The sequence below is a fragment of the Terrapene carolina genome, unplaced genomic scaffold (genome assembly GCF_002925995.2).
Source record: "Terrapene carolina triunguis isolate 2854851 unplaced genomic scaffold, T_m_triunguis-2.0 Scaffold69, whole genome shotgun sequence".
Taxonomy (NCBI): Eukaryota; Metazoa; Chordata; order Testudines; family Emydidae; genus Terrapene; species Terrapene triunguis.
In genome coordinates, this window is record NW_020664420.1 from 61,701,889 (window position 1) to 61,729,323 (window position 27,435).

The following is a 27,435-nucleotide window of genomic DNA, read 5'->3' on the forward strand; positions in this document are numbered from 1 at the left end:
TCTGGGCAAGTCACTTTAAACCAAGTTCACAAGGGCCACTGTATATTCCTCAGGTTCTGGGTGTCCAACTTGAGAGCCGGGGGACCTGATTTTCAGGTATGCAGTGAATACTCTCTATAAATACATCACAGGGATAAATACCAGGGAGGGGATGAAGTTATTTAAGTTAAGCACCAATACTGACACAAGAACACATGGATATAAACTGGCCATCAACAAGTTTAGGCTAGAAATTAGGTGAAGGTTTCTAACCATCAGAGGAATGAAGTTCTGGAACAGACTTGGAAGGGGATCAGTGGGGGCAAAAAACCTACCTGGTTTCAAGACTGAGCTTGATAAGTTTATGGAGGGGATGGCATGATGAGACTGCCTACAATGGCATGTGGCCCATCAGTGACTGCTAGCAGCAAATATCTTCAGTGGCCAAAGACTGGACTCTAGATGGGGAGTTACTACAGAGAATTCTTTCCCAGGTATCTGCCTGGTGTGTCTTGCCCACATGCTCAGTGTTTCACTGATTGCCATATTTGGGGTCAGGAAGGGATTTTCCCCAAGGTCAGATTGGCAGAGATGCTAGGGCGGTTTCGCCATCCTTTGCAGCATGGGGCATAGGTCACTTCTGGTGTAAACGAGAGTAAATGGTGAATTCTCTGTAACTTGAAGTCTTTAAATCATGATTTGAGGACTTCAGTAACTCAGCCAGAGGTTAGGGGTCTGTTACCAGAATGGAGGGAGGAGGGGGTGAGTTTCTGAGGCCTATGATGTGCAGGAGATCAGAGTAGATAATCATGGTGGTCCCTTCTGGCCTTAAAGTCTATGAGTCATACACAGCCCTAGGAGAGCTCCCTCTGCTGGATGCTCACCAGACTGCTGTTTGGGCCCCACCTCGGTGAAGTTCGTGTGCTTTTAAGCTTCCCTTGATCTGAGTAGGCTGTGTAGTAGAAAGAGACCAAGGGGCAGATGGGGCATAAATGCATGGATAGTAAAGTAAGGTGGTCACATAACAGTGTTTAGCCCACTGGGCCATCTTCACTCTGTGCATTATGTTTTTCCAGGATGATGGGTAAACATCCTCCCCATAAAAAGACAAAAAAAAGAGCCTGAGATATAAGCCCTTGTATCAGAGGCCTGGTATGAGACCTGAGCTAAAGTAGCGAGCAAGCTTTGCTGATATAAAGCAAAGTTAGCAAAAGTCAGGCTGTGAGCAAATGTCAGGCTTTGCCTGCTTGCAAGTTCACAGAATCTGGCAAGAACAGGGCTGATATTGTGGAAACACACATTCCTAAAAAGTGCTAGGCACAGAGTACTCACGCAAACACGTTCCTGAAGAGTGGTACCAGAACATCCCGATATCAAGGATGGTACAAAAACATCCCCCAAAGAATAACAGAAACACATTGACCCCACCTAAAAGATAAGGTCAGGATGACAGTGTGATGAATAGAGATGTTTTGATCGAACCAACATGTACAAGGAGATGGGTAACAACTCAGAGGGGCAGTATGTAACTTGTTTGTATCAGGGTATAAAGAGGTATCTCTGAGAGAGTGTCTTGGTCTGGCCTAGGGAGGAACGGAAAGTCCTGCCGTTCACTGAGCTGGTCCATTGTTACGGGCATACATGTATTAGTGGTCCAGTAGAGTCTGCGGGATACTAGTACCATGCTTTGTCGACAATAAACCCGGCTGGGTGCCTTCATCTCTTAATGGATCTTGTGGTCATTGGGCGGTTCGCTCGAGGTCTGCCGTGCCAGCTGTCTGCACAGGGCTGGGGTGGCACACAGAGGGAACACACACATGAAGCCAAACATCTATCAACATCCAAGCACAGGCTGCAGCACTTTGTTTCTAGGCCTCTCTGGCACCTGGGCACAGACTCTCTGTCCATTATTCCTTCAGGGAAATGGGACCTCTCAGCCCATCTGCCCTAGGCTCCAGGATCAGTGTTGATCCCACAGACCTCCAGTAGCTTAAGTACACCCTCTCCCAGAGCTCCAGTCTTCTGGGCCCTTTGGGTTTACAGCTCAGGGACATGTGATAGGTATAGCACATAACACACACATAGGCATTTGCAAAGTTTTCTAGAGACAATTATTCTTTACTTCAGTTAGCATAAAAATACACAGATCTAAAGAAAACAGTAACACTTCTGTACGCATTTCCCTGTGTCAGTTTCCTCACCACTCTTGAGTGTTCTCTGGGCTTAGATCAGAGTCCAGTAAGGAGTCTGGAAGCCCCTCTCCTGCACATGACTTCTCTGAATCATGGAGTCTCTCTTTCCTGTTCAGCCAGTTTCCTTCTGCTCTCTCCCAGAATGGCTGGTGAGAGACCCATTCTTTTTAACCTCACATCCCCTTTTGTCAGGTGACCCTCTTATCATTCTTGTCAAGTGATCAAAGTCCCCCACCAGGAGATCTGTTACTTAGTTATCTTTCCCCTGGAGTTCAGATTTGAAAAACTGGTTTACCTTGAGTGGTTGCCATCTCTTTGTCCAAGGGGGACCCATTTTAATGGACCATGATCAAAGTTTAATGACCCTCTACTGTTAGCCCTGTGCCAGCTGCCAGAATTTCTCTTATTACCTCCTGTAGGTTTTAGCTCAACATGAAGGCAAAAGACACAGAGAAGCCAAACGAGCTCCACATTCAAAATAATTTGCAATCCAACAAAGACAAACAGAGAGTCCCCAATATCAGCCACAATTCATAAGCTATGCATAGATTCCCCAGATTGTCATGTTGAGCATTAACAGCTACAGCTGAAGTCAGTGAATGCTGTGGATGATCAGCATCTCTCACAGTAAGGCAATATAGTCTGGAGTAATAAGTATAGGGTTGGGAGTCAGGAGGTCCTGAATTCTAATCGTGGCTGTGTCACTGACTCACTGTGTGACAGTGAGCAAGTCACTTTGCCTTTTTGTTTCAGTTTCCCTATCTGTAAAATGAGAATGATAATATTTGTCCACCTACCTCACAGGGGTGTTGTGGGGGATAACCTGTTAATGTCTTTACAGTGCACTGAACATATATAAGTGCTATAAGAATGCTAAGTGTTCTGAAACATGAGCCCCTACATGTCTCAAGTAGGCTGCCCATATACAGTCGATACTTTGGAAAATTTGGGCTTAATCTCAGATCCTCATCTATGAACATCCTTCCTACCTCACAGTGTGTTGTGAAAATAATGAATGTTTGTGAGGCTCAGAGAGAATCATAATTAGAACTGGTTTTCCCCTCTGAAAATGTTTGACCGTTTTTTGGGAAACAAAAACTTGTGGCTGCAAAAACTGAAAAGTTTGATTCAGAGATGTTGCCAAGGAACCTCATGGAGTTGTAGTTCAGGTGTCTCATGCCCCAATTCTTCTCTTGAGGCTGGGCTCTCTGGCCAGACTACATCTCCCATGAAGCACCAAAGTCTCCCCTCTTGCTGAGCTGCCACAGTGCATCATGAGTAGGGCACTACCAAATTCATGGTCCATTTTGATCAATTTCACAGCCATAGCATTTTAAAATTAGTCGATTTCACGGTTTCATATGTTTACATCTGAAATTTCACGGTGTTGTAACTGTGGGGGTCCCAACCCAAAAGGAAGTCATGGAGGGGTCGCAAAGCTATTGTAGAGTCACAGGATTGTTACTCTCACTTCTGTGCTGCCTTCAGTTGCAGAGCTTTCTATAGCCAGGGGAGATATTTGGAGGTGGGTCTGATCTCCCCCTCTCCCCCCCCACCTCCCACGAACAGCTGTGCAGTGGAAGAGGAAGTCCGGTCCCTCCCCAACCTCACTGGGACTAGCCACTGGAGCCCAGTGCCTGGTAGGAGCTCTGACCTGGGGCACCCCCAGACCTGCCCCTCTCCTCCCCTACAGTAGGCTAGATTGCATGGGCAAGATCTGATTTCACAGCCTGTGATGCATGTTTCACAGCTGTGAATTTGGTAGGGCCCTAATCATGAGAGAGGTAGGCCAGCTGGGAAATCTGGTCCATACAGGAGAAGGGGGGCATGAAGTTCCTAAACTACAGCTCCCCTGAGGAACATCAGCAACATTTTGAAATCAAAACTTTTTGATTTTTGGGTGTTTGGTTTCTTTTTCTTTTTTCAAATTCACTGAGTTGAAAAGACAGGTTTCAAACAAAAAGGTTTTGATGGAAAAATTTTGAGCAGCCTAAATTATAATGCACTCTCACAAGAAGGCAGAACTAAGGTTGCATGGGCAGCTTTATTTTAGCATTTCCTAATTTTTGAGGGCTCAAACTTGCAAACTAAATATTATTTTAAACATAATGTGTTAATATGTAGTGTCTTAGATTTAAAAAAAATGTATAAAAATAAACTATAGTTTTGCTGATCATCATTTTGAAAAGCCATATTTTGTCAACAGACACCACAACATGGCATCTGAGATACATTTTCCCCTTTAGTCATTTCTTATTCTGAGAATAAAGAGAGTTTTGCCACTAACTTCTGAGAGAACTAGGATCCTAAATACTGTACCACTGTGTAGTCATTGTTGGCAAATAATGACTGTTTAATTACCTCTTTGCCGGTAGCACTAGCTATTGTATGCCTGGATGGCTTTATTTTTCTTGATGTATTGCTTTTTAATCATCCGTGTCATCAAGAGTTATTAATTTATGATTCATACTGTTATATACGTTTCATTTGAAAACTGAGCAAAATATCTCATTAAAATTTTTGACAAATAAAGAAGTCATGTAGCATAATGGGGAAAAAAGCTTTGGCTTCCCATTGTTCACATCCAGTCTTGGCTCATAAAGAATTCAGTTTTAAAATAAATTCTAATTCCACCAAATAAGCAGTCTACAGAGAAGCACAATAAAGTTATTTTTTACATAAATACCTGGTAAAAGAATAAAGCAATTAAAATAATACTTCTTCTGAAGTGAGATTGATACCTGGTTTGGATTTTATGACCTATAGTTTTTGACACTGTAAGTGTACATGGAAATTTTTACTGACAAATAACTTTGGAATATAGCATTGTGTTCACTGGAAAGTGAAAAGTGCTTGTTATCTGTATTGCCAGATCCTTCACAACAGGAAAAATCTCTCTCACTCATTCAAAAATATTGTCCTGTTGTATATTGTCATTTCCAGGTAATCTCCATTACAAAATATTGTATTATAATACATTGTAATGCCGATGATGTATAAAATCACTTAAAGCAGAACAATATTTTTCAGCTGTCATCATTTAGATTGAATTGGTTTTCACTTCATGAGGAAGTCATCCCTAGGGTTAAGATATTAAATCAAGAACAGAGAAGTTGTATTATGTCTTTTTTGCACTGCATTTAATTTACAGATAATTAGATACCTTTAGTTTCTGATGTTAACAGATTAACTTTCAGAAGTGTAAAAGTTAGCCAAACTGATGAAAAGAGGAATATATGAAACTAAGCTTTCTTACCATACTGCTGTACAATTTGAGGAAGTTTGACTTACTGCATAACTTGTATTGTTGAACTAATAATTCTTATTAGCTAAAGAACATCCTTTAGGTGATTAAACTAGTGAGAAGGAACCACATTACGCACACACTGATTAAATAGGTACAATTGAGGGAACAACTTGATCTGAACATTTATGAGGCAATTTGTGCCCCAGAGTTTTTCTCACCACCCCCATCCAGGCACAGAAGGCACCCTTAATATTGATTGTTCTTCCCTCCCCAACCACCTCCTGCATGAAAGGGCAGTCAGCTGCTTCTGCATCTGTGGGGCTGCTCTGCGTGTCCAAAGTCTGCACAGGGGTAGGGACCAGAGACTGGCAATAGGAGAGAGATATGTAGCTATTTGGTAGACCTCACATGGAACCAAAAGCAAAGGGTCCAACTCCATGGAAGGGCTGGGGAAGAGAGCATAGTTGCATAGTTCCCCTAGCACCCAGCAGCAAATCTGCAAATGCACTAAGCCAGCGTGAGGCTAGATTAACATTTTACTAGAGTCCCCCTCTTCTCTTCTGAACTCGGTGGGGTTATGCCACCACTAGCTACTAGTTAAGGAAGCCTTGGAAGCCTGACTCAAATGGATCTGCCCTGCTGGGGAGAACAGCACAGGGCCAGGAGTTGGTGTGGAAGAACAGTGCTTCTGAGTGGATGGCTCTGTGCTTGCAGTGGATTGTCTGAGGTCTACAGGGTTTGAGTTAAAGATCTGTGAAGATCTGCTTCTTCCTTGGAGGAATGAGAATCAGATTTCCTAGGGCACTATGAGAATTGGGTAGGATTTTTAGGATGTTACCGTATTTGTTACTTTCCTTATTACCACAGCACTGAGAGTAATTTGGGTTTGGTTGCCAGGGGATTGGTTTCTCTTGCATACTTCTAAAGACAAAACCAGACACACATATGTGACAGGGAGGGAAAAGAGAAGAGCAAAAGATAATAAACTGCTGCTTTTTCTATCTGCTGCTGGCAGTTCAGTTGTTGGAAAATCACAAGCGTGGCATATAGTGCAAGATCCAGTTAACCACTCTCTGGCTTGGGAAAGTAGTTAGCGGGGTTGCTCTTATTTTCCTCTAGCCCCTGTTGGAGGCAAATCTCCCTCTTTTTAAAACATGAAGTTATTTATTTTATTTTGTCTTACCAAACTCAGGCTGCTCAGTATTTACTAGCTTTCCAAACTCTGTATGACAGCATGTTGCAAATCTGTCCTGACTGGCTAAGTTTCACTATTATTGGTAAGACGGCAAAAGGGAAGGATAGGAAACAGGTTGGAGAAATAAGGTGGTGATGGAAAATTAAAAACACTGAGAAGGGGCGGTAGGAATTGTAGGTTCACATCATGAGGAGAGGCCATGAAGAGAGTGATCTTGTCTGATTTCCTCTCTTTGTGTGGTCTGGGCCAAACATCTTTCAAGACTAGGATAAAGATGGCTCAGTGATGTGATGGTCAATCCTCAGGTGCCAACCTGCAGCGGTGGTAATAACTGGGCAGGTGGTCATGATGACCATTCAGCCTCTTTGTCATGCTGAGTTCACTGCCACTCTGCGCAAGCTGCCATGTGCTTCCTAGGAGAGAAGTGTAACTTTATCCTTCAAACTTAAATTAAAATATTTCTTCAGTATTCCGGCCCCTTCTGTTTAAGCACCCTACTGTTACTAACTATTGTGCTGTTCCAAAGATATAATTCCTTTATGCTTTGAATTTATTTCACTAGCAGATGTTTGAAACCTGAAGTGGGCTTGGTTCCAAAAAACTAAAGAGTGCTAGTATGGAAAATGTAAATAGAGTGAAAATTAGCTGGATGTATTTCAATAAAATAACAAGAAATAACATAAATAAGACTTTGTTATATGTGTTATGTTATACAGAGTTCTAATTGCTTTGGTTCATAAATGTTTCAAGAAAATTGGAATTCAGAGTTCACCACAGGGTTCATAAAGATTAAACAATCTGATAGTGTCTTAGAAACCCTAAGCAAGACTTTCAATGGTAGCTAATAACTAGCAGAGTTCTAGGTTTTATCTTAACTATCTTAGCATTTTTAGCCTTTTATACATATTTTAACCAACTCTTCTGTTTTTCTTTTAAGTGCACTTCATCCCTACCCTGTGTTTTGGTCATGGTAAAATCATAGCGAGAAAACTGCAATAAAAAGTAGAGCTTTTTTAAAAAAAAAAAAATGTGTTGCAAATATAGTAGGTGTGAGATTTTAGTGTAACTGTACAAAAGGCTAAACAGTAGCCTTAGGTCAAGAGAATGCTACAATGTAGCTTTCAAGAATATTGAGGAAGGAGTTGTCCTAATTGCTGACGACTAGGACAAGGGAGAAGCCAAAAATCCTGTTAATTAACGCACTGGGAAAAAAAGTAATCATATTAATGTCTCATTCTGAAGACTTGGTTATTCTGTTTAGGTATATTAAGTGTTTGTATAGCTCCCATTGCTGTACTATCTGAATGTCTCACAATCTTTAATGTTGTCACCTGTGCTTTGAGAAGCCTCTATGTAAGGGATCCTTCCTCTGCTTGCCCCCATTCTTCATAAAACTTTTGAAGACATCTCTGTTTTGAGTGGCATTGAAGTTATAAAGTTCCTCACTCCACTCTGTTGTGCCTTTCTACTGAAGCTTATTGGGCAAGGACTCTGTTGTTGTTTGACTTTTTACCCACTGTAGAGTGGTATGTACAGTATACTAATAGAGTGGACTATAGATTTAAAGCCATCACCAATCAGCTGTGCTGTTGTTTAAGAAGTGGGATGCATGCCATGTATTTGGCCTTTGTGTGGAACAATTATATTTGTGAAAGAGAGAACAATCTTCCCTATGGATGGTGGCATTGCTGTATTATACCTTAACAGGCTAATTTGAAAAGGTCACATTAAGCTATATAATTTCAATGAGCTACTACATAGATACCAAATGTGTGAATTAGCTTCTTGTGGCTATTTCTGTGCAGTTTCTTAAACTGCCACAAGAGTGGCACTAGGTTGGTAATGTGGGGAAGCATAATGTATCACAAACCGAGATAGATCTTGGATGCAATTGAGGCCTCTAGAAACATAGAATGGAGTAGCTTGAAGATGACAATAGTACCAAGTGAAGTATCTTATCACCTAGAACCTATTGATTTTCATTAGGACTGCTACTGAACGAGGCATTCTGAAGAAGGGGGAATTCTTTACTTCAATTTTCTTACGTTGCATGTGTAAGAGAAAGAAGCATATCACATTTTTGGTATAGAATGCCAGCTATCTAAAATTGGTTGTATCATTAAGACTTATTAATCCTGTTTAGAAGTGTGTTAATTTTCAATCAAAACAATGAATTAATTAGAACAGACAGGATGAGAACTCTATTGTAATATGATTATGTCTCTCAGCTGTTCTGTTAAATTCTTGAATTTTGGGCCAAATGTATCTCATTCCCAGAGTGCCCTGGCATTTTCCTACTACTGTGTATTAGAGAGAGAGAGAGAGAGAGAGAGAGAATGAAATACTCTAACCTCACTCTTTGGTTCTGTGAGTACCAATAACACATCCACAGGTACTGTGGATGAGTAAAGTTTGACAAATAACACACCCTCAAAAAATGACCACCGCATGATTACCTCTTTAGCATTTGGCAAGATTGCCATTGTGTGCTGTAAAAAAACAAAAAACAAAAAAAACAAAACCCAAGGGGAATAACAGGAGAGAAGATAAACTAACATTTGTATCATATATTGTTTATCAAAAATGAAAGTATGCACATTTTTATACCCTGAATGCCCCAAAGATCAATAAATGAGGCATTCAGAGGCTGAGTGGCTGTTTTTCAGCAGTGATTATTTGCATGTGCATGGGGTTATTAACATGAAAAATCAGGTGGACCAGGTCATTTTCCAAACATTCATGCAAGTAAGGATATTTGAATGTGAACACGTATATTCACCGTTTGCTTTATTCATTCTTTATCACTCATTATTCATTATTTTCCTTTTTAAAAAGTTTCAGTCATCAACTCAGGGAGCAGAAACAATGCCATGTGACTTTGTTAGTCATGGTGTCTGATTGGTCAGCTAATAGGTGAAATGAACTGTTCATGAAAACCCCATCAGCTGAAATTTGTTTGCATAAACTGTTCTTTGTGCAATAAACACATTTGCAAAAATCAGTTCACAAATGAGTCAGGAACAGAAGTAACAGCTAAATTAGTCAGATAACTAATTCACAACACATAATTAGGCCTGCACTATTCAGCATATAATTAATTTTAAACTCAAGTTGTAAAAATTATTTCACATCACCAGTCTTGCTCCGGCAATCTCTTAAATGCAATGATGACCCACAATGAATTGTTCTGTGGTGTCACCAATATAATGAAATCCAATGGGACAATGGAGCCAGCCCACAATGGACTGAGTGATTTTTTAGTATGTTATGTGGTTCTGGCTAGTTTTTTTTCTTTTTTCTTTTTTCTTTTTTTTTAATATTATCATTCATGTCACAAAGGGTATAAGCTTAATAAAATCAAAATTGCAAAACACAGTTTGTTAAAATTTGTTCCTTGATCCAATGGGCCAGCTCATCCTGAGAATGTCTGTGATATGACTTCACAGACTGTGTTTTAGCTAATAGGGGAAGCAGTTGGCCCTTGGATAGAAAAATTGACCTTTTAATAAGAACTGATGCTGTTATCTTCAGGTATTGCATCCCCCATCTTCCTTTTCTTCAAAGATGTGCATCTGCAAACACCTAATTTAGGTATATATATTTATGTGCAAGTAAGGTATTTACATACACACACAGTGACCTAGGTACCTAACAGGCTAAGTGCAGACACATTCATACAATTTCCAATGCAATTATTCAGTTGGTGTACATGTTTGACCCTATTGTACGTATATATGTATATATTTTACTCTTCTTTACTTTGCATTAAGGATGCAAATTGACTTATGGAATCACTGCAAAAAGTTGAGCAATGTATGAAATGAAAACTCCCTGCTGGGTGCACAGAAAGTATTGCAGGGCTATGCAATTACTGCTATACTTTATTGTATGTTTGATGTGTTCTACAGTGCCACAATATTCAGCTCAAGTAGAGATGCAGGCAGGAAAATCTATCCAGCTTAGAAGACAAAAGATTGTTTTTAAATGATTTTTATTTTTCATTCTTCCCTTTTCCTCTTTTGTTTATCCTTCAGGCCTTTGTTCCCTGCTCCTTCCATCAAGCAGCTTGCTGCAGCTTTTAAGAGAGAGTGGGGAAAACCTTATCTTACCAGAAACCACAATCTTTCCCCCAAGCCTCAAAAAAGTAATTTCAAATATTGTATTAGACAATACTCTTCAAATAAACTTTTCCAAAAAATTTTTAAAGACAATTCTGACACCCTGTACACAGGGGTCATTGCCTCACTAAGAGATGGCTCTAGGCGTTGCTGAGAAAGTTTGTCCCAGAGTGAATGGCTTCTGAAAAACAAAACCTTTACTTTATAGAAACTCTTAACTTTGCTCAAAAAGCTAAACCAGAGTATCTAGTCATCTTCAGTAGATGTCAAATGCATGCCCCATCTATAGCATACACTCGATAGAAGTGCCCTTTTATTCATATGTATTGGTGCTGGGGGGGGGGGTTATACTGGTTTGCCCCATCTATGGACTGTTATGTAAAATTGAAAAATATTATCCAAACTGGATTAAATATAAGCAGCTAATGGTATTCGATTTGGAATTCTCTGCCCTACTGTTTTTTTTAAGTGTATCTCCCAATTTTCCTAATTTATTCTCATTTATAACTGATATAAATCAGCACAGATCCACTGACTTCCGTGGCTGAGTATCTGACCCTGAATGTCCAAAATCTGTGAGCCAACATAGAGACCCATGTTCTCAGAAGGCTTTGCACTGGTTTTATTGTGGATTTCTCTGTCCTCTCACAGGTGGACGTTATACAGGCTGTCAGAAATTTTGTAAATTGTAATATCCGAAAGTACAAGACTATTCTGCCACGTCTTTGCTTTGAATAAGGGGCATGTTTTTAATAGTGAGGGAGTTAACCCTGGAACAACTTACGTAGGGACATGAAATATTCTATAACATTCAAATCTTAAAATCAAGAGCAGATCTCTTTTTTTTAAAAAACAATGTTAGAGTTCAAACAGAAGTCATGGGCTGGATAGAGACGTTACTGGGCAGAGCTGGTCAAAAATTTTCTGATGGAACAGTTTGCCATCAGAAAATGGTGATTTGATGGAATCAAAACATTTCGGGGGAATGTGTCAGTTCTGTCAAAACTTTCAACAGAAGCCAGCAGGCTGGGCCGGTGGCCACCTGGTTTCCTGACAGCCTGCCCACACACCAGCCAGCTGACAGGTGGGTGGGCAGGCTGTCAGGAAATCAGGCTGGCCAGCTCATGTTGGGGTGGGCTCTTCAGCTTCCTGGGCTTGCCAGTTCTCCAACTGCCTGCCAGGTGGGCTGCCCAGCTCCCCAGCTGGCTGCTCCCTTGTCAAGCTGGCTTGTCAGGTGGGTGCCTGGCTGCCCTGCTTGGCTCTCTGGCTGGCTGGCTCCCCAGCTGTTTGCCTAGCTCTCTAGTATCCCTCAGTATCCTGAAACATGCAGTGACCTCCAGTCTGGCTCCTGCCCTCTCCACACAACTGAAACAGCTCTCACCAAGCCTCTAATGATCTCTTTCTAGCTAAATCAATGGGGTGCTTCTATTTTCTTTCTTCCTGATTTGTCTTCTACATTTGACATTGCTCATAGCTGTCTCAATCTCTGCTGTCTCTCCCTCTGTCTCCTGGGCTTACATGATTCTGTGCCCTGCCTGCTTTCCCCCTAACTTGCTGACCACATTGCTACCATGTTTTTAAATTTGTCCTAAACTCTCTTACTCCTGTCTGTCTGTTGGTGTCCCTTAGGGTTTTATCCTCATTCCTATCTTCTTTCTATGTGTGCACACACACTCTTGGTTACCTTATCTCTTTCCATGTCTCCAACTCTGTGCCAGTGGCTCCTGGCTCTGTCTCACTAATCCGACTTCTCTCCCCACCCAGTCTTGTGTCTGCACCTGCCTTTCTGACATTTATTCTTGGATGTCCACTTTCTATCTCAAACAAATTCTCTCCAAAACAGAGCTTCTCATCTGTATTCCTAATCCTTTCCCACTTCTATTGGCTGTGTGTTTGTAAAGCACTGTGTGTAAGTCTACTGTATATAAATGTTTTATAATAATAATGTGGGGTATAAACTGCCAGCATTATCAAATGAGTGATTGAGTACCCTAATTGTCAGGTACTTGAATTAAATATAGATGGTTTAAATCTTTCCCCAGTACATTACTATTTATTCACCAAATGCATCTTTGGGAGCTGCCTCAGCTTCCTTATTAGTCCCCCTCTACACACCTCCTATTACCTGGGAGCAATTTGTAACCTTGCAATATGCACCTACCAGTTCTCCTTTGGAAGATTTGACAGCTGAGGCCAGCAGAAGTCCTAATGAGCACCTGATGTTGATTCAGGTTTACTTATCCATGGAGTCTAGCTATAAGCTCTTTCCCCCTATTTGTAACAGGATCTCTTGTGGATAGAATTCTCAATTTTGCTCTTATTAACAACCAAAGTATTATAGTAATGGTTACTTAAATTTGTTAAGACTGATTTTCGCCTGTGCACTGCAGCTAGCTCCTGTGATCTTATGCTTCAGTTTCCAGCGTCATTATCCACAAAGACAAAAGTGACTTTGGTTTATGGAGACAGACAAGTATGTCATTTGCTGCCAAGAGTTATGACTTTCAGAAGCTTAGTGGACCAGAAAATGATTCTGCATAGTTTAGCCGAGAAATTAAGAACTTTCTTCAAAGTTAAGGAGATAAAGAAGTGACAAGAGTTATAAAGTAGTAGACAGCAGCAACATTGATACCATGGACTATGAAATGCAAAGAACTGTTGAGTTATAATGTAGTTACTGCATTATCTCAAAACAATATGTATTATTTCTTAGGAACCATTCTAGTAAAGAGCAGGGGCAAGCCACTAACCAGTCCCAGCATGTACCCCACAGATACAGGGAAATTTAAATATATGACTTCAGTTGTTTGGTTTGATGTTACATTTGGTTAAGTTAGAGGTATGTGCGTGAGACAGTGGGAAGGATTTCAGACCAGGGATTGTTTAAAGATAGAGAATTATGCTGTGGGGCAGCAGTTGGGGGAAAACTCAGGATTCATTTGTTACAACTTTGTAACATTTCCGATCTGATGCAGACAGAACCAGCATTTGTAGGCCTTCGCAGGTCACAGTGGCATCCTCTCAAACCGATGCAGACAATTCCAGCTTAGACAAAGACAAACTTTTCAAATGTACATGTGTAGCGTAAACAGCAAAAGCCCAAGATGCTAAACAATGGGAGATGAGTGTTCAGAACCACTGGAAATCAGGCCACTTTTAGTTAGCCATTTAATTGTATACACCCACATTTGTAAATGTCCTTAACACCTTGTGCCTCAGTTTCCATATCTGTGAAAAGGGGATAATAATACCTGGCTGCATCGCAGAGGGATTGTGACAATTAAATTCGGGTGAAATCCTGGTATCACATTCCAGAGTGCTATCCAGACCAGTGAGAGGTTGTCACCCCTGTCCCTCAACCTTAGGTGCCTCACAATGCTTTGCTGTTGTAGCTCCCAAACAGCCTGCCAGCATGCAGGTCACACCCTGAGTGTCTGTGTATAGCTGCAGCCCTGCAGCAGCTCTGACCCCAGCAGCCTGTCAGCAAACACCAGACACACTCTGGCATCTACCAGCCGTGCTTATTACTTGCAGGGTGACTCCCAACATAGTCCCAGTCCCAAATTTTCCCCAAAAGTGTGTTCTGCACTGTCCAGTCCTCTCCTGGAAAGTTCAGATATTAAAGGTCCCTTGCCCCTGTAAGGGGTCAGTATTCAACAATCTGCTACTGTAACTGGAGTTACCAACCAGTTCAGTTTAAACACAGCACTGGATTGGTTTAGATTAAAAGTGAAGCAAGTTTTATTAAAGAAGGTAGGATTTTTTACAAAAGAAGGTAGGATTTTAATTCAGGTATCGGGCATTAAAGTCAGAAATGGTTACGAGAGAAATAAAGATAAAATGCTTTCTAGTAACCAAAACTCAATAAGCTAGACTTGGTTCAAGGTAAAATCCTTACCACATGATCCCAGCATCATGGCTGACTAAACTCTTAGGTCAGGTTCTGCCCCCAAAGTCAAAGGGCTGGTTCCTTTGTCATCTTAGGTAAAAAAGAGATGATCTGGGGTATTTTTGCCCCTTACTTTTATAGTCCAGTCACTCCTTTGAAGTGGAAACTTCTGAAGATTACCCCTCAAAGCAAAGCTTATTCAAACAGCGAAGAAGACAATAGGGAAATGAAGGAGGCTCTATGCCCTTTCTTCTCGCCTATGTTTGCTTAAATGAAGATTTGCTTCGTCTCCTGCCATTTCCCCCCTTTGCTGTCTCGAGGACCCCGTTTACTACTTGTATGTAAATTGGGGTATACACACATTCCTTTGTTTAGGATAGGCCTGTTTAATAACTTTTGCCTAGGCATGGCTGTCTCATTTTGAACATGTGCTAATAACATCATACAGGGGGAATTCATAACTTTACATATAATGTTGCTACATATATTTCATCATGATGTTATTGACCAGTGCGTTATTAGTTTTTCAAATGATAACTCACACAGCATATTTTATACAAAGATTCTTACAATACTGCATAGGGTATTCACAGGGGTGCTTTTGGTCACACCTGGGCCCTGTTGAAGTCAATAGGAGTTTTGCATTAACTTCAGTTGAGGCAGGATTTCAGCTTTAATGTTTGTAAAGTGCTGTATAAGTCCTAAAACTAACCAGAACATACAGACATGTATCCAATAGCTGAGGGGACCTAACTGCATCCAGAACCCCTGCTTAGTTGGAAAATTGTTACTTGAAAAACTTTTGTAAATGTTTTCAACTATGCACAAGCAGGTGGGCTCCACTCCTGCAGCAAGAAGCTGGCTGGGAAGGGCTCTAAAGACTACTTGACACACATATTCACTTAAATTATTATTATCATAATTTATTTTTTGTATTTAGTAGTGCTCACAGTGTGCTGGGTGCTGTCCAACCATTCATGCAGATACAATCCTTGCCCCAGAGACTTGACAATCTGAGAGGACAAGCAAGAACCAGAACGGAGCTAAAGTGTTAAAATACACAATAAATGTTTTTTTTCTATATGAATAAATCTCTCCTCAACTTGGCTCTCAACCTAGCCATTATGCATATAAGAATTGGACATATTTTGATTGTATCCCTGTCTTGTGTCCTCCATATACTGCCTGTCTTGTAAGTTCTTTGGGGCAGGGAACATGTCTTCCTGTTTGTGTAGATTGTGCCTAGTATATTGTGGATGCACATCAGAATACAAATAAGAATGAGAATATAAAAGAACAGTGCCATGTCACTCTTCATAACAATTCCTGCTTCTTGATTGGCTTTTGGCAGTTTAACACTCTCTATGGTGTCTGCACAGATAAACCATGAAAGCATGCAAATAAAGGTATAAATAATTACATGCCATCCCCAGTGCACTTTGTTTGAATGTATGTCTATGTTCCTGGAAACTTCTTGCCAAGGATCAGCAGTGAAGAACTAGTAGGTAACCAGCTCATGTTAGCCTGAGAAAGCATTTTGTAAATTAAAGCAGACACACCAATACAGCAAATACCTTTTTGGTTTGCTTTTAACTGGCTTGCAGTATTGGACTTGGAGACGGGAAACAGAATTCAGTTAAGTTTCAGCATTAAGTCACCCAAACCTGGCATTCACAAGCTAGTAAAAAACACATGGTAAGTTTTCAAAGGAAGAAGGGATTTTATGCCCAGAGATCAAATACTTTTGATGAGAACAATTGATCAGAAACATACTCTAGTCCTTTTAGAACAGATTAAAATCAAAGGATAATCTCTTGGTCATCCAAGGATAGTCACTAAACTACTGTAACCAGTGAACGACTGGCAGCTAGCATTGATTTTACTACTACTTCCAAAGGGTCTGCTTCTGCAACACTTACACTCACTGCATGGTATTTACTCATGAGAACAGCCCCGTTGGCTTACTCATGTAAGTAGCCCTCAACACGTGAAAGGACTGTAGACTCAGGCTCAGAGAAATTGGCCTGGTTGATGTGTGCTTTGAATTTGTAAAGTGCATCCACGCAAAATCAAGAATGGTTCTAGTTTTGTGAAAATGTGTTGGTCAGATATTGATTTGCACAACTCAAACTAATTGTTCAGATCTGGGTGTCTTTTATCCAAACATTTGGGGTTGTGGGGTATTTTTGGATAAATGATTCATGTTTGGGCCCATTTTTACCTCTGTTAGCTCCACAAATTTCTACAAAAATATGTTAGCTAGAATTTAAATGTGATTTTTAAAATACAATGTTTTAAAAATATTTATTTCAAAGTGCATAATTGTTTTCCTAGCAAAGTGATTGCCTTCAGGAATAGACAAACCTCAGTGAGAGAATTGTAGATGCTTGTATGCAGGATAAACATCTAGTGCCAAATTCAGACCTGATGTAAGTAGATGCATCTTTCATGGAAATGGCAGGACCAAATTAAGTGGTGACATGTGTTGTGGTACAAGTGACACTTTGCATGTGAGTTGGTAAGAAAATGAATGTAAGAAGTAAAATAGCATGATCTCCCTAATGACTCTGTTATGTAGGCTGATGCTCTTACCATACAGAGATTTTATGTTTTTTAGATATAGCTGGATATGCATACACAGACACACACATTTCTGTTTGTAAGATTTATCCCCATAGCCATTTTTTGGTTATAGCTTTCCAGGCTGTTTACAAATATCTAACTATGTTAGGTACTTACATGGCCCCCATTACTGTAGTATCTGAGCTCCTCATAATCTTTTAACATCTTTACCTCACAGCACCCCTGTGAGATATGGAAGTTTCATTATCGTTATTTGTCATATGGGGAACTGAGGCACAGAGAGACTCTGTGACTTGCTTGGTGTCACACAGGAAGTCTGTGGCAGGACAGGGAATTGAACGAGTCTCAAGCTAGTGTCCAAACCACTGGACCATCCTTCCCCTCTTAATATGTTGCCATCAGGCGGATAAAATCAGGATCCCGTTCCTTAAGCTCTTTATTATACTCTATCAATGCCCATTTGGTTCCAAAAGGAAAACTCAGGCATGTCTACACTACAATTTACTTTAATATAACTTACCTCAATCATAATAATAATAATCCACACCCTTGAGTGACGTAATTTACACTAACCTAAGCGCCGGCATGGACAGTGCTATGTCAGTGGGAGAGCTTCTCCCACCAACACACCTACCACCTCTCGTGCAGGCAGGAGATATTAAGCTGATGGGAGAACTCTCTCCGTCAACTTAGAGCGTCTTCACCAGAAGTGCTACAGTGGTGCAGCTGTTGTGTAGACATAGTCTTATTGCATACCTGTTGCCAGATATTCATAATGCATGAATGTGTCCAGAAATAGTGTACTGTTTGGTTTGATACCTACAGCATGCTGGAGAAAGTAGATTGCCACATTTAAATAGCTTTCACGGGGGAATAACTGCCTTGTGCAATATTTTGAATGCATTTGCTTGATACCTACTGGGCTAGACAGACATTTTACAGAGAGTATGAAAACAAGTCCAGAATTCATCAATCTTCTTAAACCTTTCTAGCTGGAAGGAATGGACTTTGAGACTCTAGTAAGTATTTAAAGCCTGATCCTCCAAATCTTCACTCTCACAGGGTAATCTTTACGCACACGAGTAGCCTCATTGATGTCAAGGGATTGCTCATTTGAGTAATGGTTTGCAGGATTATGCCCATACTTAGTATTTACAGTCACAGCCACTTAGTTGTTATATCAGCTCACAGGAAAATAGGCAATTGCCTTACCTGAAAGTCCTAAAAGATGTCCAGTGTACACACTTAATACACTCACTGAATGCGAAGTTACTGTTTCTATTACTAGAAATACTTGTAATTTTTATAGGGCTGTGATGGCCCTTCACAATACCTTGTACTAAAAAGGCTTTGCACCACTGGGATTTAGATTCATTAATGTTATGTATCCATAGATTTTAAGATTAGAAGGGACCATCATGATCATCTAGTCTGACGTCCTGCATAACGCAGGCCATAGAACCTTACCCAGTAATTTCTATATCAAGCCCATACCTTCAGTTTGAGATATAGGGTAGCTTTTTAAACGATATCAAGTCTTGCTTTAAGGATTTCAATTATGAAGAATCCACCACAAACTTTGCTAAATTGTTCTAGAGGTTAATTGCCCCCTCTGTTAATTTTTTTTGACTTATTTATAACATTGAGTCTTGTTATGCTTTCTTCTGCTAGATGAAAGAGCCATCTGTTACAAATCTCTTCCCCATGTTGGTATTTGTAGACCATGATCAAGTCACCTGGTAACCTTTCTTCCAAATAGTTGGTGCTTATTAAGGATATTTCTACACAGCAGCTGGAAGGTATGATTCCCAGCTTGGGTAGATATACACAAGCTAGCTCTGCTTGAGTTAGTTCACTGAAAATATGTATGTGCCCAGGATGGCATGGGCAGTGGCTCAGGCGACCCCCGTCTGAGGTCCTAGATACATACTTGGGTGGCTAGCCCATGCTGCCCGTCCCACCCCCTGCCCAGCCACACTGCTATTTTTAGTGGGCTAGCTTGAGCAGAGCCAGTGTGTGCATGTCTGCCTGGGGAATTATACCTCCCAGCTGATATGCAGACAGACTCTTAGTTTCTTGCAATACAGCTTTGTTCTCCAGACCTCAAATCATTCTTGTAGCTTGTTTCTGAGCACATTCTTTTTGCAAAGTGGACACCAGAGCTGGACATGATATTCCATCAATGGCCTCACTAATGCAGAGGTAATACTACCTCCTTACTTCTACTTCATATTCCCTGGCTTATATATCCAAGGATTGCATTCACCCTCTGAGCTACAAGATTGCTGATTGTCTCCCATGACCCGAAAGTCCTTTTCAGAGTCACTGCTTTTCAGAATATAGTTTCTCATTTTATAAGTGTGTCCCACATATATTATTGTTAGGTGTATGACCTTGCGTTTGGCTGTGTTAACAAGCATGCTGTTCAAATGAGTCCATCTAATCGAGCGATCCCGATTGGTCTATATAACTGACCTATCCCCTTAATGATTTACCACTCCACCAATTTTTTTTGTAATTTTGCAAATTTTGCCAGCACTGGTTTTATATATTTCTCTAAATCATTGATAAAGATATTGAATAATAATCAGCTGAGATCAGTTCCCTGCAGCACATCGCTAAAAACACCTCCTTTCAATGGCATTTCACCACTTACAATTATTTTTTGAAATCTATCGGTTAATACTAACAAAACTATTTATTGTTCAGGTAATGCTTCTTCTTGAGCAACAAGAAGCTCCCCTCATTGTGGAGATGAGTATACAGCCTGAGAGGGCATGCCACTTGTGAGAAAGAATGTAATCTGACATTTCAAACTGAGCCAATATCTTCGAAGTTTAGGAAAGTTTGGTTATGGACCCTCTGTGACACACTATACTTCGGGGGAGCACCCTGTAACCCCCATATTCCTCATCTGTATATAATTGTGATATTGCATATAAAGCATGTCATGTGAGGTATCAGGGGAAAGATTATGATCTGCTGAAACCCATTGTTCCATCTAAACATATGTATCATTAATGCATATAAAATTATAAGAATTGTGTTGTATAGTTTTCACTAAAATATGCTGTGGGTTTGGGAAGCACCCAGATACTAGCTTTCCAGAAACAATGACAAGGGAGGTAACCAACGCCTGGGTGGGTGCTGAACAGACATCACCAGCCATTGTCCAGCAGAGTGGTAACAGTACCTGGAGGGGTTTTCTGCTTGTCACTAGCAAAGCATTGTGAGAGACAGCCCAGGCTGGAGAGTTAAGAGGGCACAGTGGTCTCTCAGTCCCAGGCTGCACCCCTGGGATCCCATTACACCCTCCATTTCACTTAACCCCCCCCCCCATGATTTTCACAATAGTAGTGTAAGTGCACCTGGAGGTGTCACAGTCCCATTTTCTTTCCTTCTTATCTGACTCTCCAAACTTTTGTGGAGATTGTCCCAACTAGAATCAATCTCTGTGTTCTGCTTGGCATCACGTAGCATTATCATTAGGCCACATTACTCCTATTTCCAGCTTTGAAATGTAGTAATCCAACCTTTCAACTTTCATAGGAGTTAAATATGCCAACTGCTAGAATTTGAAAAAGCTATTTCTAAAGGACAAGCTAGAAAAGTCAAGATCTAAGACATGATGTTTACTGTCTTCAGGAGCGAGGAAATGATGCCAGCTACACCTCACTCCATCCACACATGGCCGCTTACTAGAAAGGAGCATCGGATGAGAATATCATCACCAAGTCAATGTTTTGATATACTTGTTAACATGTAGGAAGGAAGTGGGATTCAAAACCAGAAGACAGATGCCCATAATGCAATAGTGATGAAAACTGCCACATGTATAACCCAGTATACCTAGTCTCTGCTATGGCATAAGCCTGCATGGCCTGTGCCGGGATGATAAGCTCCCTACTTTTTTTTTTTTTTTTTTAAAAATGGGGGCACAATCAGAACATGAGTACAAAGATGTTGCTTCCAATGCAGTGTGGGTCTTTGGGAGGACTTATACTTTGAGGTCAGTTTGATTGACACGTTCTGAGAGTAGTCTCAGTTGATTACCTTTACTGACATTTATCTGGCTTGCTACTATGAAGCAGCTTTACAGCGAAGTCCACACAGCGTTTTCACTCAACTATTTCAGTCCCTTTTCATTTTTGCCTCTTCGTGCTGGTCGGACAAGGGAACCCCTTCACAGTGTCTCTTCAAGGTTGCTCTTCTTTTTTGGTCTCCTGTCAGAGCAAACTAAAATGAGCAGTTTCAAGGAAGGACTACAGGTCTAATTCTGTACTTGCATAGACCACCTTCGCCCCAGTGTAACACCATAGACTCCAGCTGATTTACACTTATGTAAGTGAGAGGAGAATTGAGCTTTATATCTCTGTTGTAATTTTGAAAATGAAAAATATTTGAAGCTTGTTGTCACTGGAAAAACAACTGTTGTATTTGTTCCCCGTTGAAGCAAAATGTTTCCCTACAATCGAGGTAAAAATTTACGAAGCTTGTGTTTAAGCAGAGTGCTGCCTCTTTCCAAATGGTATCCTGCTTCTATAACATGAAGGCTTTTTAAAACATTTGTTTCTTACTTTCTAGACACAATCATGATAAGTACTCAAGAATATGCCTCCTCAGTACAGGCACAAATCTTGAGTATAAAGTTCCACTTGTTCGTCAGGCAATTTTCTACCTTACAGGGTGAATTCCCTTGGATAACATTGAGTTCTTGTGTGAAACAAAACAAACAAAAACCACTCCCTCTCTGCAGGATAGCTAACGCAACAGGACCATGCATTTAAAAAAAACAGTTATGTCACAAGTATTTCTACAAACTGTGCTAGGAAATGGAAAAGCTATCATTTCTGAAGGCCTGTACAAGAATAGTGAAATGCATTTGAGGGTGGAATCCTTCATATTTCCCATTCTCTTTTATTATAACAGGGTTACCTTGATCCATGTTGGCTCTTCATTTTATGAAAGTATCTGTTACTAGGACAGTTCCTCCATCAACTTACTGATTACTTTAGCTAAATAAATAAAATAAACTTCATGACATGTTTTCAAACTTAACAGGTTTTTTTTCATTCACTCATTCATGCACTTCAGTACCTGAGTATGATGGGGTACACAGACCCTCTCCAAACCTGGAAGGGGTTAACCCTCTTCCTATGGCTAGTAGGAGCACAGTTGTCATCCTGAGTGAAGGACCCTGCTGTGCAGTAGGGCTGGACCAGCTGTGGGGAATTGGCCCTCAGCTTTACTATAAGTGAGATTTGCTGCAGGGGAGATGGAAACTGAATCTGGAGCAAGAGACAAGATCTTGGAAGAGTGGTTGTTGAGCAGCAAATGGGAGGAGGGTCCTTCTCAGAATTTAATTGAAATGAGGTGCACCCGTATACCTTTGCTTTAGAGGTGTCTCTGAAGCAAGTCAAACCTTACACCTGGCTTTGGGCTCCGGCTGAGGGTTGTTTGTCCCGTACAGGGAAATAACATCTTTTACATTCACCTTTTAATTTTATAGCAAAATATACCACAAAAGGTATAAACTCCACCTAAGCGTGAAGAATCCTTTCCTTCCCGACTAACCTGACAGACACTGTTAAACGCATCATTTTGGGCCACATTCATCCCCGGTGTACTGGAGATGCACAGGGACAGAATAGCAAATACAATCTCTAGCCTCTTTTTCAGGCTTGTCTTTCATATGTTTGCTGTCTTGCATGGGCTTGCAACAATGTAAATGTTCTAGAGAGAAAATGTACATTATTCCAGAGCATGGGCAAACTCTCATTCTCTTCCATACAGAGGGATAATTACCTGTTAGACTTCAGTGCAAGAGACACAAATCATTCTCCTAAGAAATCTAGCAATCTGCTCATGGACATTTTCCTGTAATGCCGTCAGATATTTCTCAGATGAGTATTGCAGTCACATTTCACATCTTTTTTTTCTTTTAACCAGGTAGACAAGAAAATTGTCCGAACTGAAATAGGTGTTCTCCTTCGCCTCTCGCATCCAAACATTGTAAGTGGGTATTTTTACAGTATTTCACGGTTTCCTCTCATTAACAATGTATTCAGTTTCTGAGACTGCAGTATTGATCTTTATAGCTCACATTGTATGCTAATATATGAGGCTTTGATTAAAGATCTGGGTTTTTATCTAAGATCATTGGGTCAGAGTTACATTTTAAAGTAAATTATTAAAGTTTCTGCCAAGTAGCGAGACAGAATTTACAAAAACAAGCCTTTTGCTTAAAGGGGAACCTGGCAGAAAAGGGATAAATAGAACCAGCTGGTGGTGTCATGGTTGTTAGTCCCTGGAGAGAGGGAAAGCCTTGCGTTTGTCTTCAGGGAATTCCTCTGTAAGACTCATGAAGAGGTGCTGATGGGCCTTAAAGCAGTCTCTAATCTTCCTGCATTTGAGAGAGGGTTGCTGAGTTATGAGAGGTGAGTGTGTAGGGATGAAAGAAAGAGGGATCCCAGAGGAGATAAAAAGAAGCAAAAAAGAAATAATTAAGCGCCATAAACAATACTTACAATAAATTGCTTAACTGATCTGAGTGTGAACCCTGTAATCGCTGTTAGTACCATCTTCCACTTCACTACAGTCCCCTAGTTGTAGTCTATTGTACAGTGCATGGACTCAGTTGAAGAGAGAAATCAGAAATTAATTACTCTGTTTGGTATCTTTTCCCAGATAAAACTGAAGGAGATATTTGAAACCCCCACAGAAATCAGTCTTGTTCTGGAGTTGGTCACAGGAGGGGAGCTATTTGACAGGTGGGTGATCTATACAAACCGCACCCTGCAGCATGCACAAGGAATTTTGTGGTGTTCACCTTACAATGCATTGCTCAACAAGGGTATGATCCTTCAGAATTTGCCCCCTCTTACCAAGTAATCCTTACATCAGTAGTCATTGAAGTAGTTCCATCTGAGTGAAGACTACTTACATGAGTAAAAGTCTGCAGGATCTGGCTTCAAACGGGCATCTGGAAAAGGTTTCTCATTGGAGATTTTTTTTTAGTGAAATACCAATTAAGTAAAAAATGGAGGAAACAGTCAATAAATTCTAAATAGCATGTCGTGCTGCAGGAGGGGACTCATCAGGCAAACATCAAAGCAGGGGTCATGCAAACAGTCAGAAGGTGAACAGGGAAGCAGTGTGCTGAAGTGAGAGGGACACTGGGAAGACAGCAGAGAAAGTGCTAGGCAAAAATCCGGTGAATAGTGGATAGAAGAGGGAAATGCCAGATAAAAAGTTGATCAACTGAGCAGTGAGAGAAGCCCTCCCCCCCACCCCCCCATTTAGCACTTGATTATATCTGTGAAAATTCTGTACATTTGTAAAAGATTCTGCAAGAAAATTGTTAAATTCTGCAGGTTATTTAATGATAATGCTTCACAACCCAAAACATGTTGGTGTCTGTGTATAAAATTATGAAAAATCCTGTAACCTATTCTTTTTGGTATTGTTTAATACTGGGGTTTCTTAAGAGAGCTATTTATTCTTGTTTTAGAGCAAAACACACACAAAGCCTTCGTTGCTCATTTGTTGAATAAATCAACTGTACTGCTGAACTAATCTACTGATGAACAATGCTTTCCAAATCGTGCAGGATCAGGATATTTAATCTTCTCACCACTAAGCTTAACTGTTTAATATTTAAATGGAAAACAATATAAGTATGCATTAAAGAAATGGAGCGTGAAAAGCACTTTGATTTGGGGAAACACAAACTTGTCCTTTTTCTATGGATAATAGTTCCTGCATAATAATCAAAGCAATAAGCTCAACATGAGCAGTTTCTGAACGCAGCAGAAGCAAACCCGTCTCTCACTCCTTCAATTCAGAAAAAAGAAAAGTGGGCATGCATGTGCATACACATGCCATATTCAGTCACAACAATGAGGAAAGTCATAGTGTCAGTTAAACCATTAGAATCCAGTAAGCTAGCATGCAAGGAGACTGCACCATCATATTTATCCATAGAGGAGACTTGTATGGCAGGTGTTTGTAGAGTATCATGGAAAAGGAAATATGGGACATGCCAAAGAAACGGTTGGTTGGTCTGTGAACAATAATAATTTGTGAGGTTGGGGGTGCTGAAGGTAGCATCTGCTACTATCTCAACTTACAGTAGCTGAATGCAGCCCAACTTTGAAGACTATCTGGGAGTTGCTTTCACTTTGGAAGCTGGGATTTCATGCTCTAACATAATGAAGTTTTCACATGAGAGCAGCCTTTTCCTTAGGCTGTAATTTTTTTCTCAGGATTGGGCCCTCCATGAAATTTTACACTTGGAGTAACAAGTCAACTGCTTACAAACTGCCTAGCTCCATCTACAACATTGCTAATTGAAGCAAAGAGGTTTCGCCAGTGCTTAGAATCATGGTGCACCCTTCTGATACTGGTGATGAGCACCTCTGGAAATATTTGCAGTAAATTTTCATTCTACATGTGATTTGAAAAATCATCAAAAGTAATTTTGCATCAATTATTTTTAACAAAAGGCAGTGGCTTCCTCCCCAGCAGAAGCATGAAAATAATGTAACACAGCTGTGCAGCCAATATCTTTTGCACTAGATTCATAGATTCCAAGGCCGGAATGGACTATTGTGATCCGCTAGTTTGACCTCCTCTATAACACAGGCCATAGAACTTCCTAAAATAATTCCTAGAGCATCTCTATGGTGTACATTTTTTTGTTCTTAGATCTCTACATTTACATTTAGCCATATTAAAACATGTTATTTGCACCCAGCTTTCCAAGAGATCCAGATCGATCTGTATCAGTGACCTGTCCTCTTCATTATTTACCATTTCCCTAATATTTGTGTCATTTGCAAAGTTTGCAAAGCTTATCACTGATTATTTTGTTTTCTTCCAGGTCACTAACAAAAATGTTAAATAGCATAGGGACAAGAACTGCAGGATATCACTGGAAACATACCCATTTGATGACAATTCCCTGTTTACAATTACATTTTGAGACCTATCAGTTAGCCAACTTTTTAATGCATCTAATACGTGCTATGCTAATTTTATATCATACAAGTTTTTTAAACAAAATATCATGCAGTATCAAGTCAATTGCCTTACAGAAGTCTAAGTCTATTACATCAACACTATTACCTTTATCAACCAACCTTGTATTTCATCAAAAAAAAGATAACCGGTCAGTTTAACAAGCTCTGTTTTACATAAACCCATGTTCATTTGCATTGTTTATTTTACCGTCTTTTAGTTCTTTATTGGGAGAGGCCCATATGAGTTGCACCATTAGCATGCCCGGGATAGATGTTGGGCTGACAGGCCTATAATTACCTGGGTCATCCCATTTACCCGTTTTAAATATTGGCACAACATTAGCTTCCAGACTTCTGGAACTTCCCCAGAAAACCATGACCATTAACACTCCAGTGAACTCCTCAGTTAGCTCTTTTAAAACTCTCAGATGTGAGTGATTTGGATCTGCTGAATTTAGAAGCTGCTGTTTTCTGACATACTAATGGTATAGACAGAGTGTTAACATATATGACATGACTACATCATCTGTTTTTTCCCAAATACAGAATAGAAATATTTATTGAATACTTCTGCCTTTTCTGCATTATTATTGATAATGCTAACATATCCATCTAGTAATGGACCAATACCATTAGGATTCTTTTTGTTCCTAATATACTTTAAAAGCTACTCCCTATTGACTTTAATTCTCTTGGCCATAGATTTCTCCTTGTGTCCCTTTGCTTCCCTTATCAATTTTGTACAACTACAGTTTTCTGGTTTATATTCATTAGAATCAATTTCCCATTTCTTCCATTTGTTATATGTTGTTTTTTTCCCTCTTCCCCTGTAAACCAGGTGCTGTTTTTTCATAATCAATATGGCCTTCCTCCTCGATTGGGGGATTGTGGCTTTTTGTGCCTCGAGTAAGCGTTCTTAAACAATTCCCAATTCTCATTCACATTTTTTCGGTTTAAATTCTTCCTCTCAGGAATCTAATATAAACAGTTCTACATTAGCTGTTCCTTCTCCCTTTTATCTGTGTGAAGAGGTAGGATTAATAGTAATACTGTGGTGCTGAAGTAAGATAACTGCCCTACAAGTTGTAGTCATGTGGGAAGTTTATCTCAAAGTAGGAGTCTCTTCTCAGTCCCCATTTCTTCATCCACTTTCCCTTTTTCTTCACCCATTTCTTAATCCACTTCTCTTGCCTCCTTATTCCCTTGCATTTT

At 40.2% G+C, this 27,435-nt stretch overlaps 1 protein-coding gene across 1 annotated transcript in view; it reads left to right on the plus strand.

Annotated features, from left to right (window-relative positions):
• CAMK4 (calcium/calmodulin dependent protein kinase IV) overlaps window positions 1-27,435 on the plus strand; it is a 303,883-nt gene that overhangs the window by 142,891 nt on the left and 133,557 nt on the right. Inside the window, exons 3-4 of the mRNA XM_024219761.2 lie at window positions 23,153-23,215; window positions 23,891-23,973. Of these exons, the coding sequence (XP_024075529.1) occupies window positions 23,153-23,215; window positions 23,891-23,973 (146 nt within the window). The remainder of the gene's footprint in view (window positions 1-23,152; window positions 23,216-23,890; window positions 23,974-27,435) is intronic.